This window comes from Salmo salar, chromosome ssa20 (genome assembly GCF_905237065.1).
Source record: "Salmo salar chromosome ssa20, Ssal_v3.1, whole genome shotgun sequence".
In the NCBI taxonomy this organism is placed as follows: domain Eukaryota; kingdom Metazoa; phylum Chordata; class Actinopteri; order Salmoniformes; family Salmonidae; genus Salmo; species Salmo salar.
This window is the reverse complement of record NC_059461.1, coordinates 23,801,477-23,821,723: the sequence shown is the minus strand read 5'-3', so window position 1 is coordinate 23,821,723 and position 20,247 is coordinate 23,801,477. Positions and strand designations below refer to the sequence as shown.

The 20,247-nt window shown below is 43.1% G+C and overlaps 1 protein-coding gene across 1 annotated transcript; it reads left to right on the top strand.

Moving 5' to 3' along the window:
- Positions 1-709: 709 nt before the first annotated feature.
- On the top strand, positions 710-19,152 carry LOC106579880 (dihydropyrimidinase-related protein 2). The gene is made up of 14 exons (XM_014160210.2): positions 710-1,121; positions 7,696-7,784; positions 9,373-9,557; positions 10,673-10,837; positions 11,017-11,078; positions 11,855-11,935; positions 12,211-12,279; positions 12,571-12,691; positions 12,922-13,078; positions 13,282-13,423; positions 13,673-13,843; positions 14,579-14,758; positions 14,905-15,094; positions 16,897-19,152. The coding sequence occupies exons 1-14, from the start codon at positions 1,080-1,082 to the stop codon at positions 16,986-16,988; spliced, it is 1,746 nt and encodes a 581-aa protein (XP_014015685.1). The 5' UTR covers positions 710-1,079; the 3' UTR covers positions 16,989-19,152.
- Positions 19,153-20,247: the final 1,095 nt, after the last annotated feature.

Here is a 20,247-nt window from a genome sequence, read left to right as displayed (position 1 = left end):
CCAAATTGTTTGGATTTGTAAATCCAACTGTTGTATTGGAAGGGGGCGCTCGGGGCTGTTTGTGCTTGTCCATGTTGGTGTTTGAGTGAGAAAGACACAGAGAACCAATCAGTAAAAAAGCACATCCTCTTCATTATCGATGCATCGGGCCGACAACATCAAATAGCCTTTCCAGACTGAAGTCAGGAGGACTTCGAGTTAGGTGTTAGGCACACTAACTGGGCCTATACAAGTGAATGGCCTCCTTTACTTGTTTCATTTTATTTGTAATAAATAATTAAATTGCTTTTTGTAAATTAAGGAATTAAATCAACATGCACTTCACTTTCATATTGTTTAGTGAAAAATAACAGCATTTAATCCATAAGGCTTCCACACACAATATGTCTTACTAAATAAACACAACATTGGTTTCGTTCAAAGGTGGTGTTAACTTTAAACCTGACAGTAGCTTGTCACAATAGAGTTGGTATAGGAACATCAGTGTGTGGGCCTTTTCCTCACTACATTAGTAACATAGTAACATTCATGTTGACCATGCACAACTTGATTATACAGGTTCGGGTTATTCGTAACACACAGCCCTTTTGACTTTGTTTGTCCTTTCTGAATAAAGGAATCTGCATTGTTTCAGGCAAGTCAAATCAGCATCAGTGTTACTGCTACTTCTCTCATGCTCCAGACTTGCTGGTATCAATCAGGTGAGCTGGAGAGCGAAGATGGGAGCAGGGTGGGGCGTTGCGCATGCACGGTGGCAATGGCCCTCATCACCGGTTATATTCTCGATCCCTTTTAGTGACTGGCTGTCTGGACAGGCTTGGCTCAGCATTGGAACGTGAGGAAAAACTGTCAGACCGTTTAGGTTCATTCAGAAAACCTCTTTGGACGTTGGAACGGATAGAGTTATTTCACGAATTTAGTCATTGGTTCTGTTGCAGGCGATAGCTGCAGATGCAATTTTGTCTGGGCGTGGACTGGTCTCAACACATCTGAGCATCCATTCCTTTCATTGCTAGCGGTCTAGTTAACATAAGTGAGGTGACTACCATAATAGAGGAGGCTGACAACGCGCGGCTAAGATGTCCGGGTACCAGGGAAAGAAAAATATCCCACGCATTACAGTGAGTATTGTGTTTTAAATGCTTATACTTTTACAAAATGGTATGTCAAATCTAGACCGGCAATGCTGAACAAGCTAGCAGTGGGGATTACACAGTTAGCTTGCTAGCTACAGCCAGCATAGTCTGAGGAGGAGTGGGTCCATTTGTACAAATGCAATGTCACCACTTGCACTGCTATAATAAACAAAGGCACGGTAATTGGTCATAAGAAATTGAACGCATTGTAGCTCGCTCTTATCATTCGACTACTCATCGGGACGCGCATTTTATTGTGTGCATCCTATTCTGCAGCCATTCCATATCCTACCATGTTAGACGATTTAGCCTAGCGGCGGTCTTAGGGAATGATATAGACGATTGGGACATTTTGTACTTCTTCCTCCTTATATTCAGATGGATTATATTATACTTTTAATGCAGTATTGGTAATACTGTAGTTATAGACCTTGGGGATACCATCATATAAAATCAAATGTGAGGAAAATCTCAGCAACAATAGCATTTTTTTTTTTATAGCTAGGCCTCATTATTTTCCAAATTGTTTGGAAATATATTAATTGAATAAATATGTATTTGTCACAACAATTCGTCCTATCAACCCTAGACAGCAAAGGGTTGATTTGCCATGATGACATTTGGGGATGGGGACAGTAATTGAAAGGGCAAAAAACATTTCTGTAAAGTAGGTCATTGGATGAAATCCATCCTTGCTTTTTGCTGTGATCGTGAAGGCCTAGCTTTTGACTATATGCCAAAATATACTGTAGATACAGTAATGACATTTAGGCATTTAAGGGCTTGAATCAAATAACAAACCACACATTTGTGTGTGTTCCTCTCTAAAATATATAAATTATTGAAATAAAAAGCTTCTTGATAGCTGTCCATTTTTTTCTGCAAGGGCAGCATGGAGGGGTGTTATTTTCAGGCAGCTGTCTGATCTCCTTCACAACTGGAGGAGGCCTATCTAAACCCATGACATCTCAGGCATTGCATACAAACGGTTCAATTCCAGCAGCCCCCAGCCTTCAGATGACAGTGTGGCTTTAAAAGGGGGCCCTGTTATTTGCATGAACTAGGCTACTCTCTCACCCCACCTAAGCAAAGAGATAAGTTATGGGATGCTGGAAATGAACATGGATTTGGCTGTGGGGAGGTATGCTGAGGAGTAGTTTTCTCCGCTCTGCTGAAAAGTAATTATTATTTTTATTGTTTTTATATTTTTTATCGGGGTGCTGCAGCACCCTCAGCATCCCTTCTTCCCACGGCTATGCCTAGACCTACTGAACATTTGACCTGTAGCCATAGAGATAGATGAGGACTGTAGTGCCCTAAAGCCAGTTTAAGCATTGGGTGCGTAACCTGATTCGGGAGTCCTCCCACAGAGCTCAGAATTAAAGAATCACATTTGATTACTATAATTCATATTAACAGAACACGCAAGTCGAGGATGCAATGATGTACCAAATTCTGATGCGCACATTGGAGATGCTAGAGTAACGGGCCACATTTACTTTTTCTCAGCCAACAACACGAGTAACGAACAGCAAAATCACTAGCCTTTGTCAATCTACTATCCCCAATAGTAGAAAAGTTGACCTATTCTATTGGTCAGCTTGTCGAGAAGGACAAGAGAATCTGTCTGACAGATTTTCAGCTCAAAGCCTCTGTATTTGCATGCTGTACACGTGTGATAAATAAGATACTTAACGAATATACTGTACACATGCGCCAATTTAATTCCTCTTATGCTTATTAACCTATTGACCAATAAGCATGACCAGTCAAATGTATTTACATCAATGAATAGGTTAAAAAGCATTATTTCGAAACACGTTTTTTTCCTTCCCTCGGACAATCCGTGGACGCCAATTTTAGCGACTTTTCTCTTTTTTTTATCTTCCAAAAGCCGGCTATTATCGGCTAATAGAAACCCTGTGTTTTACCTAAATTAGCCACAAAATCCCTAGTTTGAAAGCAACTGTTTTCTGGAAGCTGTGCGGTGCCATTTACCCTAAATGTTCCCTTACATGGGCCAGCCCCCTAGCAATTTGAGTTCAACCAATGAGCTTCAGCCCCTCACCATTTGAGTGACAGCTAGCCAGATGCACATCATTCACACAGCAGAGACAGCAGTGACATAGTTCACATATCTGCACATATGTGACGTAGTACGCAATTTTCAGGGACCACTTTATGCTTGTGAGCGCTACTTTCAGAACTACTGGCTAAAATGTATACAAAAGTACTAGAGAATCTCTTTAAGGAAGGATCACATAATTCCATCCAAGTCACCAGAAGGGATCAGCCAATAAATTATGCTAGTGAGGAAACATTCCATAACTGCAGGCAGGGGGCAGTAAATTGCCAACCTTGGCTTCATACCTATTCAAACAACACACCCAAGGTGGCAGTGTGCATGCACCCTTTCAGTTTGTTTGCCAACTCATTTATTTTAACTAGGCAAGTCAGTTAAGAACAAATTCTTATCTATAATGATGGCCTAGGCACAGTGGGTTAACTGCCTTGTTCAGGGGCAGCACGACAGATTTTTAACTTGTCAGCTTAGGGATTCGATCTAGCAACCTTTCTGTTACTGGCCCAACGCTCTAACCACTAAGCTACCTGCCGTCCCAAAACTCCTAGAAGTAGCAGAATAAGAAAATGGACTACTTCAAAATGGAGCTGGCTTTAATGGCGCTGCCCGTGCTCTCACAGACACCATAATGGGACACGTACAATGATGCGAAGTCTATGGCTGTCGTCTAAATAATTCCAGGAGAGTGTTTGGTACAGAATAATTTACGTGTCACAAAGATTACCCATCCACTCATCGACAGAGCCCATCCAGCTCAGCATTTTACTGGGCTGGGCTCACTGTACATGAGGCAGGAGGATGCCTTTTTAACTGAGGATATGGATTTTCATTACCTAACTAGTCATAATGCATGTTTTAAATGCCATTCAGTGGAGTGGTTGCATTTAATTTCCCTCTCACTTCATCGCTGTGTCAAGCATTTACACAGCATGGAGTTGCTCAGATTTTTCACAATTATACCCTGGGCCCAATTGTTAACACCATTACCATGACATAAATCAATTATATGCTTGCCCTTGAGGCTTTCAATCTCAGGGATGTTTATTTCTCTGAATAAATAGTTTACCTCCACTGGTGCTTTTAGGTGGGACAGAGATTCATGAAGTCATTCTGTTTGTGAGGGGTTTATAAAAAGATGCTTCAGTTATCACCTGCCTCTGCAGTGGCAAGACATAGATTAAAACACAATACATCAGTATTTTGCCTAGATCTCCTAAGACTATTAAAGATACAGGTATTACTATGGATGATGAACAGAGGAAGATAAGTAAGACAAGATCACTCATGGTTCTTCAAAGACATATAAAAGAGGATATTGGAACCAGTGTGCTTTATTCTCTGCATTCGGGCCTGTTATTAAAAATGTTCCCGTTTGAGTCCAGAAATGTAGCATAATCTGATGTCAATTGACCCACTTGACAATAGTTTGTAAAATCATGATGGAAGAATGCCATTTTGGATTGCCTTTAAGATTCTGAGGTTTGTCTAAAGTCTTCTCTGCGGCATTAGTGGTTGGCTATAGGTCACTGTCTGAAGGTGGAAGTGGTCAGGTCAGGGTGCTAGCTAGGGGATTCTAACATCCTACATCTTGTGGGCTGCTGTGCAGTCTGGAGAGAGCCTCTGTCAGCCTCATTACAGTAGCTACCCAGCACACACTCACTGAGGAAGGCCTGATGAGAAGTAGGCCAGCCCGAGCCTACACTAGCATGCTCTCCTTAGATGGAAATGGGATTATTTGTCCTACTCTTAAAGGTGCATTGTGCAGAATTTGCTCCTCCATTTCCTTGTTGCTAAAATTGTAATATACTGAACAAAAATATAAACGCAACATGTAAAATGTTGGTCCCATGTTTCATGAGCTGAAATAAAATATCCCAGAAATGTTCCATATGAACAAAATGCTTATTTCTTTCACATTTTGTGCACACATTTGTTTACATCCCTGTTAGTGAGCATTTCTCCTTTGCCAAGGTAATCCATCCATGTTACACATGTGTGGCATATCAAGAAGCTGATTAAACAGCATGATCATTACATAGGTGCACCTTGTGCTGGGGACAAAAGGCCACTCTAAAATGTTCAGTTTTGTCACACAACACAATGCCACAAATGTCTCAAGTTTTGAGTAAGCGTGCAATTGGCATGCTGACTGCAGGAATGTCCACCAGAGCTGTTGCCAGAGAATTGAATGTTCATTTCTCTACCATAAGCCGCCTCCAACGTCGTTTTAGAGAATTTGGCTGTACTTCCAACTGGCCTCAACCACTGAACACGTGTAACCATGCCAGCCCAGGACCTCCACATCCGGCTTCTTCACCTGCATCTGAGACCAGCAACCCGGACAGCTGATGAAACTGTGGGTTTGCACAACCGCTGAATTTCTGCAAAAACTGTCAGAAACCGTCCCAGGGAAGCTCATCTGCGTGCTCGTCATTCTCATCAGGGTCTTGACCTGACTGCAGTTCGGCGTTGTAACCAACTTCAGTTGGCAAATGCTCACCTTCAATGGCCACTGGCACTCTAGAGAAGTGTGCTCTTCACGGATGAACCCCGGTTTCAACTGTACCAGGCAGATGGCAAACAGTGTATGGCGTCGTGTTGGCGAGCGGTTTGCTGTTCACAACGTTGACATCAGAATGCCCCATGGTGGCGGTGGGGTTATGGTATGGGCAGGCATAAGCTACGGACAATGAACACAATTGCATATTTATTGCAATTTGAATGCACAGAGAAACCATGACGAGATCCTGAGGCCCATTGTCATGCCATTCATCCGCCACCATTACTTCATGTTTCAGCATGATAATGCACGGCCCCATGTCTGTACACAATTCCTGTAAGCTGAAAATGTCTCAGTTCTTCCATGGCCTGCATACTCACCAGACATGTCACCCATTGAGCATGTTTGGGATGCTCTGAATCGACATGTATGACAGTGTGTTCTAGTTCCCGCCAATATTCAGCAACTTCGCACAGCCATTGAAGAGTGGGACAACATTCCACAGGCCACTATCAACAGCCTGCTCAACTCTATGCAAAGGAGATGTGTCGTGCTACATGAGGCAAATAGTGGTTACACCAGATACTGACTGGTTTTCTGATCCACACTTCTACCTTTAAATTTTTTTTAATCTAACCAACAGATGTATATCTGTATTCCCAGTCATGTGATATCCATAGATAGGGCTTCCCTGTAGCTCAGTTGGTAGAGCATGTTGTTTGCAACGCCAGGGTTGTGGGTTCGATTCCCACGGGGGGCCAGCACAGAAAAAAAAATGCATGAAATTGTGTGAAATGTATGCATTCACTACTGTAAGTTGCTCTGGATAAGAGCGTCTGCTAAATGACAAAAATGTAATTAGGGCCTAATGAATTTGTCAGTTCACTGATTTTACTTATGAACTGTAACTCAGTGAAATTGTTGCATGTTGCGTTTATATTTTTGTTCAGTGTAGTTCGCCTAATGTAGAGAATCATTGTACCATCTAAACTGCTGTGAAATATATTTTCAATAACCAAAAATATTGTATTTTCAGTTTGAAGCTGGTGTACAAAACCAAAAGTAAAAGATGAATTTGGTCAGGTCGCCTAAAAAATGGCGTATTGCAGCTTAAGTGCTCTTGGTCTTCCATTAACCCATGTTCTAGTCGACATAGCACTTTCCTCTGCATCTCAGACTGAACTAAGCTACCCCTCTGATTTGAGCTATTCTCCATGATCTGAGCTGTTTGTGATCGGGTTGGAGTATCTAATGACTTAATGTATAAAGCCTGATTCTATATGAAAGATATTGCCTAGGCTAGTAAAAATGTACAATCCGAGTGCTGTCTGAGTAGATTATGGATGTGGTATCTTTAATAAGGCTTTTCTGTGGGACATTAGCCTAATCTTTGCACTCACATAATATGGAGACACATTATGAGTATGTGTTGGAATTCCCCTGTTAACTGCGTCACTGGTTTGACAGAGAAAGAAACAGCTCTGGTTGGGAATAGTTGGTTATGAAAACTTTGCAGAAAGAGACAAAGAAAGAAAGATGTGGCCATAAACCTGTCTCCTTTTCTTTGAAATTGTCCATGTAAACAAATCAAACTTACATTTTTGAATACCGTTGTGTTACTTTGTTTTTGACTTAGCTCTGCTTATGCATTGTTGTTTGGGGTTTCTTGGCAGACAAGACAATGGCCATGTCTTGGCAAAGCCCTAGTGCTGTTCTATACAGGAATGAGAGGATTCTATCCTTTTGTGCAGCTTGTTCGTTAGCTACTCATGGAACGCCTCTGTGCTTCTATTCAGTGTGATTCTGTTAAAGCTCTCCTGGACGGATGGATGTGCCGGGGTTGAGTATTGGCTAGCTTGCCTTTTCATGGCAAATTTGTTCAATGTGGAATCTGATTTTTAATCAATCGGTTGTGGTGCTCACAGCTATAAACACAATCAAGTCAAATGTAAATGAAATTCTGTCTCTTCCCACAGAGTGATCGTCTCCTAATCAAAGGTGGGAAGATTGTGAATGATGACCAGTCTTTCCTTGCTGACATCTATATGGAGGATGGAGTCATCAAGTAAGTCCTATTAGTTAGAGTGCCATTGTCTTGCCTGCACCTTTGTTGGTTATATAAACTCAGCAAAAAAAGAAATGTCCCTTTTTCAGGACCCTGTCTTTCAAAGATAATTTGTAAAAATCCAAATAACTTCACATATCTTCATTGTAAAGGGTTTAAACACTGTTTCCCATGCTTGTTCAATGAACCATAAACAATTAATGAACATGCACCTGTGGAATGGTCGTTAAGACACTAACAGCTTACAGACGGTAGGCAATTAAGGTCACAGTTATAAGAACTTCGGACATTAAAGAGGCCTTTCTACTGACTCTGAAAAACACCAAAAGAAAGATGCACAGGGTCCCTGCTCATCTGCGTGAAAGCGCCTTAGGCCTGCTGCAAGGAGGCATGAGGACTGCAGATGTTGCCAGGGCAATAAATTGCAGTGTCCGTACTGTGAGACGCCTAAGACAGCGCTACAGGGAGACAGGACGGACAGCTGATCATCCTCGAAGTGGCAAACCACGTGTAACAACACCTGCACAGGATCGGTACATCTGAACATCACACCTGCGGGACAGGTACAGGATGGCAACAACAGCTGCCCGAGTTACACCAGGAACGCACAATCCCTCCATCAGTGCTCAGACTGTCCGCAATAGGCTGAGAGAGGCTGGACTGAGGGCTTGTAGGCCTGTTGTAAGGCAGGTCCTCACCAGACATCACCGGCAACAACGTCGCCTATGAGCACAAACCCACCGTCGCTGGACCATACAGGACTGGCAAAAAGGGCTCTTCACTGACGAGTCGCAGTTTTGTCTCACCAGGGGTGATGGTTCGAGTTTGTGTTTATCGTTGAAGGAATGAGCGTTACACCGAGGCCTGTACTCTGTAGCGGGATCGATTTGGAGGTGGAGGGTCTGTCATGGTCTGGGGCGGTGTGTCACAGCATCATCGGACTGAGCTTGTTGTAATTGCAGGCAATCTCAACACTATGCGTTACAGGGAAGACATCCTCCTCCCTCATGTGGTACCCTTCCTGCAGGCTCATACTGACATGACCCTCCAGCATGAGAATGCCACCAGCCATACTGCTGGTTCTGTGCGTGATTTCCTGCAAGACAGGAATGTCAGTGTTCTGCCATGGCCAGCAAAGAGCCCGGATCTCAATCCCATTGAGCACGTCTGGGACCTGTTGGATAGGAGGGTGAGGGCTTGCAGGTGCCTTGGTGGAAGAGTGGGGTAACATCTCACAGCAAGAACTGGCAAATCTGGTGCAGTCCATGAGGAGGAGATGCACTGCAGTATTTAATGCAGCTGGTGGCCACACCAGATACGGCTTGTTACTTTTGACCCCCCCCCTTTGTTCAGGGACACATTATTCCATTTCTGTTAGTCACATGTCTGTGGAACTTGTTCAGTTTATGTCTCAGTTGTTGAATCTTGTTATGTTCATACAAATATTTACACATGTTAAGTTTGCTGAAAATAAACGCAGTTGACAGTGAGACGTTTCTTTTCTTGCTGAGTTTATATGAAGAAAATCTGTATATTTTTTTGTAATACCCTTTGATCATTTCTCTCAATCCGTTTCTCCTTCTCTCAGGCAAATTGGAGAGAACCTGATTGTACCTGGTGGGGTGAAGATCATTGATGCCCATGGGCGCATGGTGATGCCCGGGGGCATAGATGTGCACACACGCTTCCAGATGCCAGACAGGGGCATGGTGTCAGCAGATGACTTCTACCAGGGCACCCGAGCTGCTCTGGCTGGGGGAACCACCATGATCAGTATGTACTAATGAAACGCTTCATCCCCACTGGCACACTTGACAGAAACCCATAATACATGTGATGTCTAGGTAGATTCTGACTTACTGATACTTGGTACTGACATCCTAGATGGTAAATTGCTGAAGTTGGTAAGCAAAGGTCATTCCACTGCCAAAGAATAGCAAATCACCCCTTGGTTGGCTGTTTGAACCATTAATCAGCCTGTTAATAGTGTTTAGCAAACTTTTGGAAATCGCTTTTGACCAAATACAATGTTATTTTACAGAAAACAACAGACTTTCAGCATGCTTATAGGGAAGGGCACTCAACATGCTCGAAACTGACATAAATGACTAATGATTGGCCGAAAGAAATTGATAATAATAAGATTGGGGGAGCTGTTTTGTTAGATTTCAGTGCAGCTTTTGATATCATTGATCATAACCTATTGCTGACAAAACGTAGGTGTTCTGGATTTACATTCTCTGCCTTATCATGGATTGAGAGTTACCCATCTAATAGATCAGAGGGTTTTCTTTAATGGAAGCCTCTCTAACATGCTGACCAGACTGCCTGCGCATGTCCGTCCGTCATTGCGCGCATGTTGATTTGAGGAGAGATTGACTGCATCACTATTGGTCTTTGTGCGAGGTGTTGATGGGTTAAAGGTACAGAACTGTCTGTTCAAGCAGTTTGCACACATTTCGGACACTCATCAGTACAACACAAGACATGCAGCCAGAGGTTTCTTCACAGTACCCTGGTCCAGAACAGAGGCTGGGAAACGCACAGTATTAAAAAGTCATGAATACATGGAACTCTCTGCCACCCCGCTAACAGTAAAATAGATAAAAGAACACCTTACGGCACGACAGGGACAATATTTTGTACTGTATTTTTAATTGTGTTATGTATTTTATTTGTTGTGCTTTGTTTCCTGTTTGGACCCCAGGAGGAGTAGCCACTGCCTTGGCAGCGGTCTAATTGGGGATCCTAATAAATTACTAAATAAAATACTAAATACCAGATGTCCATGTTGTCTCGTGATTTTTAATATATCTGGCCTCTGTAAAATGTGATAATGTTACTGCTAGTGTGTTTTCAATGGTGTGTCTGTGTGTGTGTCTGTGTAGTTGATCATGTGGTTCCAGAACCTGGTGTGAGCCTGCTGGCAGCGTTCAACCAGTGGAGGGAATGGGCCGACAGCAAGTCCTGCTGTGACTACTCTCTGCATGTGGACATCACTAACTGGCACCAGGGCATGCAGGAGGAGATGGAGAGCCTGGTGAAGGACCACGGTATGCCGCTAACACAATTACACAACCCATTCTCCCTACATTCACTCATGTCAGGGGATTGGGGCAGTTATTACTTCTACTAAGACTCTTTGTGGTTTATTTCCTTCCTGTGACTGTCCTTTCCTCACCCTTTTCTAACCTTTTATTGCTACTATTGCTCATAAGTTTTCTATCTTTAGGTGTCAACTCTTTCCTGGTCTATTTGGCTTATAAGGATGTTTTCCAACTTTCCGACTCCCAGGTACGATTTGAAGCATTTCAGATTGGTATGATTTACTGGCGACGGATGGAGGAGTCAACATTTCTGGAGGCTTGTGCCTTTTTAAAGTAATGATTGCATTGCACTTTGTGTAGCTAAATTGCATGACAGAATTATATTCTGTATTACATTGCTGATAAACTCTTTTGAAGGCTGAATCCTAACTATAGATTAGCAGGCGTAAAAAGTAGTTGTTGACGTAAAATGAGAGATTTGCACGAGTGTTCCAAGTTACGCCTGCGTATCCTGCTTGCTACGGTACGTCACTGCTCCAAGAAGTCCGAGATTATTGAAGACCTCTTCTGGAAAGTCTACTGCTTTCTGAATGCTAGGTAAAGGATTGTCTGTGTGGGGTGAATGAACTCTCCCATGTGCCTCATGTCTTTCTGTGAGAGCTTTGCTATAGGCCAGTATTGAGTTTTCCCACTCAGCACAGGCTGGTTAGTGTTTAGGACTGACACTGAGGATGACTCTTGCAACACGTGCTGAAAGATTGCCTGACCGTTTCCTGTGGCCTATTGCAGCTGTGAATACCTAGTTGATTGCAGCTGTGAATACCTAGTTGAACAAAGTGGTCCAAGCTAAAGAGAGAAGTGGAGTAAATGAACTAATCTGTGCATTTAGCGCTGTCCTTCTGATTCGGATTCTCACCCAACACGTGTTGCTCTGATAAAGAGATCTCCAGTCTTGTAAATGTCCTCATTGCTAAAGCCTCTGGTTCCCTGCCCTGTGTGTGACCGGCTGCTTTCCTCCTGTAGATGTACGAGGTGTTCGGTGTCATCAGAGACCTGGGTGCCATCGCTCAGGTGCACGCAGAGAACGGGGACATCATTGCCCAGGTAACAGAACCTCTAATAAACCCTATCACCTTGTCCCAGCTTGCCTTCTCCGCTGGCCAAGCGCAGGAAGCCTAAGGGTTAGAGCGTTGCACCTGTAGCTGAAAGGTCGCTGGTTCGAATACCCGAGGTGAAAGATAGGATGATATCCCTAGGTTGTTCTAGGGGTGCCGTACTACTATGGCTGACCCTGTAAAACAACACATTTCACAGTTTTGTTGTATGTGACAATAAATGATATATACCTTTTTTAAAGCTGTTGTCTGATGTGTTTGCAGGAGCAGTGCAGGATCCTGGAGCTGGGCATCACTGGCCCTGAGGGTCATGTACTGAGCCGCCCAGAGGAGGTAAGTATGACCTCTGGCCAAGTCCTGCGCTTCTATCAGCCTTCTGCTTGTATTTGATGTGTGCCTTTGGTTGCTTTACATGGATGTTAGGGAAGAGGCTGTATGATATTAACAGAATTCACTACAGATGTAAAGTAAATGAGAGAGTCAAGTGTCTGAGTGTTCTTTCCTATGCTTGCTTCTTCCAGAATGCCTACAAGCATTAAAGCTAGTCTGTAACTCAACATGAAGGTCACTGAGTCTGGCCTGTTGGGACTGAAATCCCTCTCTCTGTGTCTGTCTGTTGTGTAGGTGGAGGCAGAGGCAGTCAACCGGTCAGTCACTGTGGCCAATCAGACCAACTGCCCCCTGTACATCACCAAGGTGATGAGCAAGAGTGCTGCTGACGTCATCGCCCTGGCCAGGAAAAAGGGTACTAGTAAAAAGGAGAAAGAAGTGTGGTGATGGACTACTGCAAAAAGCTTTTATATTGATTGCTCTCTGTGGTTATAGATACACTAAATGTCAAATCCCACATAAATTATTCCACTTGTAAATCAGTCCTGCCTTGGAGACAGGGCACGAGCACTCTGAGGTGTATAGAACACTGACTCTCCCTTCCATGCTGACCTCGTGTTTTGCTGTGTTTCTGTGGTACTCTAGGCGCCGTGGTGTATGGAGAGCCCATCTCTGCCAGCCTGGGCACGGACGGCACCCACTACTGGAGTAAGAACTGGGCCAAGGCAGCTGCCTTCATCACCTCCCCACCCCTCAGCCCTGACCCCACCACCCCCGACTATCTCAACTCACTGCTCTCCTGGTAGGTGCATCATTTACACTATGTACCTCTACTCAACACAGAGCTATGCAGTAATCATGTGTTACTTACACACATCTTCCACCAGAGGGCGGTATGTCATCCTAGCCTCCTGGAAAGTCATATCACTAAAGACAAAAACATCAAACATAAGACCTGTCAGTAGTCTCTCTCCCTCTTCCCCTCCATCCTTTGTTCCTTTCCAGTGGTGACCTGCAGGTGACTGGTAGTGCTCATTGCACATTCCACACCTCCCAGCGTGCCGTGGGTAAAGACAACTTCACCCTCATCCCAGAGGGCACCAACGGCACTGAGGAGAGACTCTCCCTCATCTGGGACAAGTGTGTGGTGAGGCACACTACTGACTTTTCTGCCGGGTTTCCTACAATCAAACATACCCCAATCACACATGCTTCTTTTAAATGTATCCTGTTATTGTAAATAGATACCGGTATTGTGGTATTAACAATCAATCTACTTTCCCTGTTTGTGCCACAGTTATTCATGTCATCAAGCGGTTGTCTCAGTTGGTCGTGAATGTTTGCAGCTGTTTTGTTAGAAAGGAAGTGACAGCGCCTTGTCTTCTGATTCCCTTAGGTGACTGGAAAAATGGACGAGAACCAGTTTGTGGCTGTGACCAGCACCAACGCAGCTAAGATCTTCAACCTGTACCCCCGTAAGGGGCGCATCGCAGTGGGCTCTGACGCCGACCTGGTCCTCTGGGACCCAGACGTCAGCAGGATCATCTCTGCCAAGAGCCACAACGTGGTAAGAGCCTGGCCAACCCACACTGTATTGACCATGGTATTTATACATGGTTTTAGTCGCACCTACTACCTACTGTATGTAGGACTCATTTTCATATGAAACATTGAAGCTCTTTTACCAACAAAGCTTTGATACAGCCTAACAAGTAAAAATCTACTCACCTGAAAGGACTTGTCATAGAACACGTCATGCAGACTGTTTGGTAGCCTAGCTGTTAGAGCGTTTTAATCCCCGAGCCGACAAGGTGAAATATCTGTTGATGTGCCCTTGAGCAATGCACTTAACCATCATTTGGTCCGGGGCGCTGTACTGCTATGTCTGACCCTGTAAAACGTCACATTTCAATGCACCTATCTGGTGTGACAAACGATGTGTATTTTTTTAAAATATTTTTTTACTGAGTCATCACTACTCTTCATTTAGAGGAGCTAGCTGGCTACATTAGCACTAGTTTCCCATTAAGATGTCAGCTGAATGTCAGTGACTCACTGTGTAACAGTGAGTCAGTCTCTCTCTGGACGTCTGTGTTGATGTGATTGATGGCCATCACCATGCTGGCACAAGTCATTGAAAGACTAAAGCCCAGACGGAAGTTCATATTTGGCCTCAACGTGTTTAAATGTGTTGTTGTTGTGTGCATGTGAAGGCAGTCTTGGTGTTGTCTTTCTATGTTATTTGCCCTCTTGTACAGTGTCAGTCTATTTGTCACTTCTCATCAGAGCTGTTCTTCTGCAGGCTGTGGACTATAATATCTTTGAGGGCATTGAGGTGCGTGGAGCTCCCCTGGTGGTGATCAGCCAGGGCAAAATCGTGTTGGAAGAGGGCGACCTCCATACCACTGAGGGATGTGGGCGCTATGTGAGCCGCAAGCCCTTCCCTGACCATGTCTACAAGAGAATAAAGGCTCGCAGCAGGGTGAGTCTATAGTGCTGTGAAATTGACACAGAATAGATTGTTGATTGTTTATGACCATTCCCACTGACAGTGATGATCGCAGAACTAGAACAGCCAAACTGATGCTGTCATCTTGTCTGTCTGTCTCTCTGTTTGTCTCCTCCAAGCTGACGGAGCTAAGGGGGGTCCCCAGGGGTCTCTATGACGGGCCGGTGTGTGAGAATGTGACCCCTAAGGTCATGACTCCGGTCACCTCGGTGAAGACCTCTCCAGCCAAGCTGCAGCAGCAGCAGCAACAGCATCAGCAGGGTCCTCAGCCAGTCCGCAACCTGCACCAGTCTGGCTTCAGCCTGTCTGGTGACTACAGCTCAAAATGTCTCTCACAGCTCTTACATGGAACATCAGTAGGAATAGCATAATACTAAGACATGTATAGTCGTGGCCAAAAGTTTTGAGAATGACACAAATATTAATTTTCACAAAGTTTGCTGCTTCAGTGTGTTTAGATATTTTCGTCAGATGTTACTATGGAATACTGAAGTATAATTACAAGCATTTCATAAGTGTCAAAGGCTTTTATTGACAATTACATGAAGTTGATGCAAATAGTCAATATTTGCAGTGTTGACCCTTCTTTTTCAAGACCTCTGCAATCCGCCCTGGCATGCTGTCAATTAACTTCTGGGCCACATCCTGACTGATGGCAGCCCATTCTTGCATAATCAATGCTTGGAGTTTGTCAGAATTTGTGGGTTTTTGTTTGTCCACCCGCCTCTTGAGGACTGACCACAAGTTCTCAATGGGATTAAGGTCTGGGGAGTTTCCTGGCCATGGACCCAAAATATCGATGTTTTGTTCCCCGAGCCACTTAGTTTTCACTTTGCCTTATGGCAAGGTGCTCCATCATGCTGGAAAAGGCATTGTTCGTCACCAAACTGTTCCTGGATGGTTGGGAGAAGTTGCTCTCGGAGGATGTGTTAGTACCATTCTTTATTCATGGCTGTGTTCTTAGGCAAAATTGTGAGTGAGCCCACTCCCTTAGCTGAGAAGCAACCCCACACATGAATGGTCTCAGGATGCTTTACTGTTGGCATGACACAGGACTGATGGTAGCGCTCACCTTGTCTTCTCCAGACAAGCTTTTTTCCGGATGCCCCAAAAAATCGGAAAGGGGATTCATCAGAGAAAATGACTTTACCCCAGTCCTTAGCAGTCCAGTCCCTATACCTTTTGCAGAATATCAGTCGGTCCCTGATGTTTTTCCTGAAGAGAAGTGACTTCTTTGCTGCCCTTCTTGACACCAGGCCATCCTCCAAAAGTCTTCGCCTCACTGTGCGTGCAGATGCACTCACACCTGCCTGCTGCCATTCCTGAGCAAGCTCTGTACTGGTGGTGCCCCGATCCCGCAGCTGAATCAACTTTAGGAGACGGTCCTGGCACTTGCTAGACTTTCTTGGGGGCCCTGAAGCCTTCTTCACAACATTTGAACCGCTCTCCTTGAAGTTCTTGATGATCTGATAAATGGTTGATTTAGGTGCAATCTTACTGGCAGCAATGTCCTTGCCTGTGAAGCTCTTTTTGTGCAAAGCAATGATGACGGCACGTGTTTCCTTGCAGGTAACCATGGTTGACAGAGGAAGAACAATGATTCCTAGCACCACCCTCCTTTTCAAGCTTCCAATCTGTTATTCGAACTCAATCAGCATGACAGAGTCATCTCCAGCCTTGTCCTCGTCAACACTCACACCTGTGTTAATGAGAGAATCACTGACATGACAGCTGGTCCTTTTGTGGCAGGGCTGAAATGCAGTGGAAATGTTTTTTTTGCAATTCAGTTCATTTGCATTGCAAAGAGGGACTTTGCAATTAATTGCAATTCATCTGATCACTCTTCATAACATTCTGGAGTATATGCAAATTGCCATCATGCAAACTGAGGCAGCAGACTGAAAATTAATATTTGTGTCATTCTCAAAACTTTTGGCCACGACTGTAGGCACTCCAGTATTATCATTTGGCCTGCAATTTTACAATATATTTAATCTGTTACAAATAAACAACTTATCATGTTGTTGTTTTTTGTCAGGGGAATCAGAGCGATGTCTCATTCAAATCCCCTTTAAGATTAGACTTTTTTTCTCTCTATCTCTCATGCCCAGGTGCACAAGTTGATGATAATATTCCTCGCCGCAACACCCAGCGCATCGCGGCACCCCCAGGTGGGAGGTCGAACATCACCAGCCTGGGTTAAGCTCTCCTGTCAGCTGAGCCAGGGAGGAGATGAGCTGGAGAATCCACCCCAACTCCCAGACAAAACATCACAACCAACGGAGGGTGCTTCCTCTAATGTGATCCTTCTCCCTGACTCAACTGCACCCTGGTCAAAAACACTTCATCTTCATCCATATTTAACAACTCTGTCACCTCATTCAAAGAAAAAAAAGAGATAGCACTCAATGTTTTGTTTTGTATGACCTATATGCCATCTTCATTTATTTATTTTTTTTAAAGGAAGAGTCAAGTGAATTTAGACAGCGCTTGATGTTTTACTGTTTTGTGACAAATATATTTATATCCAATTAAAGTTTGGGCTTTGTTTACATTTTGGCTTTTAATTGTACAAGAGGAACTGTGGATTGCAGTCGTGGCATTTGATGTATCTGCTATTTAATGGGCCTTGACACGCATTGTTTCCACGAAGTGATAAATGTCGTTATGAACTGCGGAGACACTGAATTGAATCATTGTCAAAAACGTGTGGCATTTTTTATTAAAATACGTCTTTATTGTTTTCCATCCATCCTGTAAGTGAATGGAATGGTTTCTTGCATTTGGCATATTTTTAAGGCTTTAGAGTAGTGTTGTTTAAGTAACTGAGAATACCGTTTAACCTCTCTGTCAGTTTGCAGTATTTGAATGACTTTAAACAGCTGTGAGTTCTAGGTATTATCCTCCCAGTCTTTCTGGTCAGCATTACCACAGAAGTTTCAGCTGAACAAATTTACTTTAATCTTCCTTTCTCATTGCTGCACTTTTTGTATTGTTGTAATATTTTTGTTGTTAATATTCTACATTTTCAATCGTGTCTAGAGCTAAAACACTACTGTAATCTCTGAAATATTGACTATTAGATCTTAGCTTGTTTGCTGATGGAATGCACAGAAGTCAAAGGTGAAAGTATTGTAGGGTTAAACCATTCATCTCCTCACTCAGAACACCTTTGACACAAAGCATGCACAATACATGACAGCAGGGAGAACCTTCGGCAAAAAACCCAGACGAGAGACATTTTGCCTCTTATTTCATCCTTTTTCTTCTCTTCTCTAGCTGTCCAAAGTTAAAGCTCGCCAAGACACCAGGCTTCCTATAATCACACTGCTGTTTATTTCTAATGACACTGACAGCCATGCTGGATAGAAGGTTGCCCCGAACAACCTCTCTGGTGCTATTTGATCAATGCTGTGTATGTGCAGATTGTGCTGCCTACTTTTTCCACTCAACCACACAAATTCAAGCTTTGTGAAAACCACTTTATGGGGGAAGCGGGGTTAGCTCTTACCATTCCTCCATCATGGTCTCATACGTCACAGGTCTTCATTTTCTATCTGCTAAAGTGCAAAAGGTGAATCTGTGAAAATGTTGATTTGTATTAGATGTTTGTTTTAGTTATTTTTCAGAATGTTTGTTCAATATCACTTGCCTGCCTATTCTATAAAGTATTGATTGATTGCACACTATATGAACCATGTATTTATGAAAAATATATCTTAAGCACTGTCAGTGACAAAGCTAGTACAAGTGGTGCTTTGAGATCCAGTGAAAAAAGCTATGATAATGAAATCCATTATTTACAGTGTGCCGATTATGTGGTTTGACTCCTGTCCTTATTGTTGGAGACATTAGAATAGCATCTCCTTGTAGCTCTGTGAGTGTTGATGATGGGAGACACTTTTAACAGGTGCTCCATCATCACTCTCGTTACCCTCTTACCTATTCACATTAGACCCCACTGTTAGTGCCACTCATCAGGGTATGGGCAATGCTAGTTAAGTACTCACTAAGCACCCACTGTGTGAAAGGTACAGTAGGGACCTTTTACAGTAGGCTCCTTATCTGATCAGTTTTCTGTATAGCATTGTATTCTTTCCTCCTCCTTGCCTTGTTTAGGTATAGGTCATTATGCCAAGCTTGTATGTGATGTAAGTGAATTGCAGGTGGAGAGGTTTCCTATAGTGTTTGTTTTTATTTCTGGAGTTTAGCACGGTCATTGCCCTCCCTCCCCTACCATCTAATGATAAACTGTTGACCATGTATGTTTTGTAGGCTACTGGGATTTTGGGGTACTTATTCCTGACGGCATTGAATCCCATCGGTGTTGACGTAAATGGTTTTAAACATAAAAAAATTCAACAAAATGATGTGTCTCTAACAGTTATTGTGCTAGCAGATACTGGTTTATTTTTGGTGGTCATAAAATAGAGGCGCAGCTTTGGTTTAAGAAGTGGGGGGGCATAAACATATATATCAGTCAAAAGTTTGGACACACCTACTCCAACGTTTTTCTTTATTTGTCCTATTTTCTACATTGTAGAATAATAGTGAAGACATCAAAACTATGAAATAACACATGTGGAATCATGTAGTTACCAAAAAAGTGTTAAACAAATCAAGATATATTTTAGATTCTTCAAAGTACCCACCCTTTGCCTTGATGACAGCTTTGCACACTTGGCATTCTCTCAACCAGCTTCATGAGGTAGTCACCTGGAATGAATTTCAATTAACAGTGTGCCTTGTTAATGAGTTTGAGCCAATCAGTTGTGTTGTGACAAGGTAGGGGTGGTATACAGAAGATAGCCCTAAGTCCATATTATGGAAAGAAAGGCTCAAATAAGCAAAGAGAAATGACAGTCCATCATTACTTTAAAACATGAAGGTCAGTCAATCCGGAAAATTTCAAGAACTTTGAAAGTTTCTTCAAGTGCAGTCGCAAAAATCATCAAGCGCTATGATGAAACTTGGACTCATCAGACCAAAGTACAGATGTAGGTATCTCCCCTGACATGGGCATGTTTTCAATACAGACTCCTTTTGTCTAACAGTATTCCATATAAGGCATCCAAACCTTATGAAAGTTGCACAGTGTACCCTTAATCTTAAAACAAATCTAGTGATACTGTACATAACTTGAAATTTCTTCCATACATTGTGGGAGGATAACCATCCTTCCAATTACTGACAGCGTATTTATTAGCCACTGTAAATGCTAGGTTAGACAGTTTCTTCTGATAACAGTATCAACAATTCCAAGCAAACAGGGAGAAGGGAGAATCTGTAGACATGCTGAGATAAAAGAACATACTCTTTGACAAAATTCAGCCAGCCTTCACAAGACCACAACATGTGCAAAAATGTCCCCTTTTGTGCTTTTTACCTACAGCAGAATAATACCATTTCTGAGTGTATGATATTCAGTTTCCCTGGCATATAGTACGTTCTATGGATGTTCT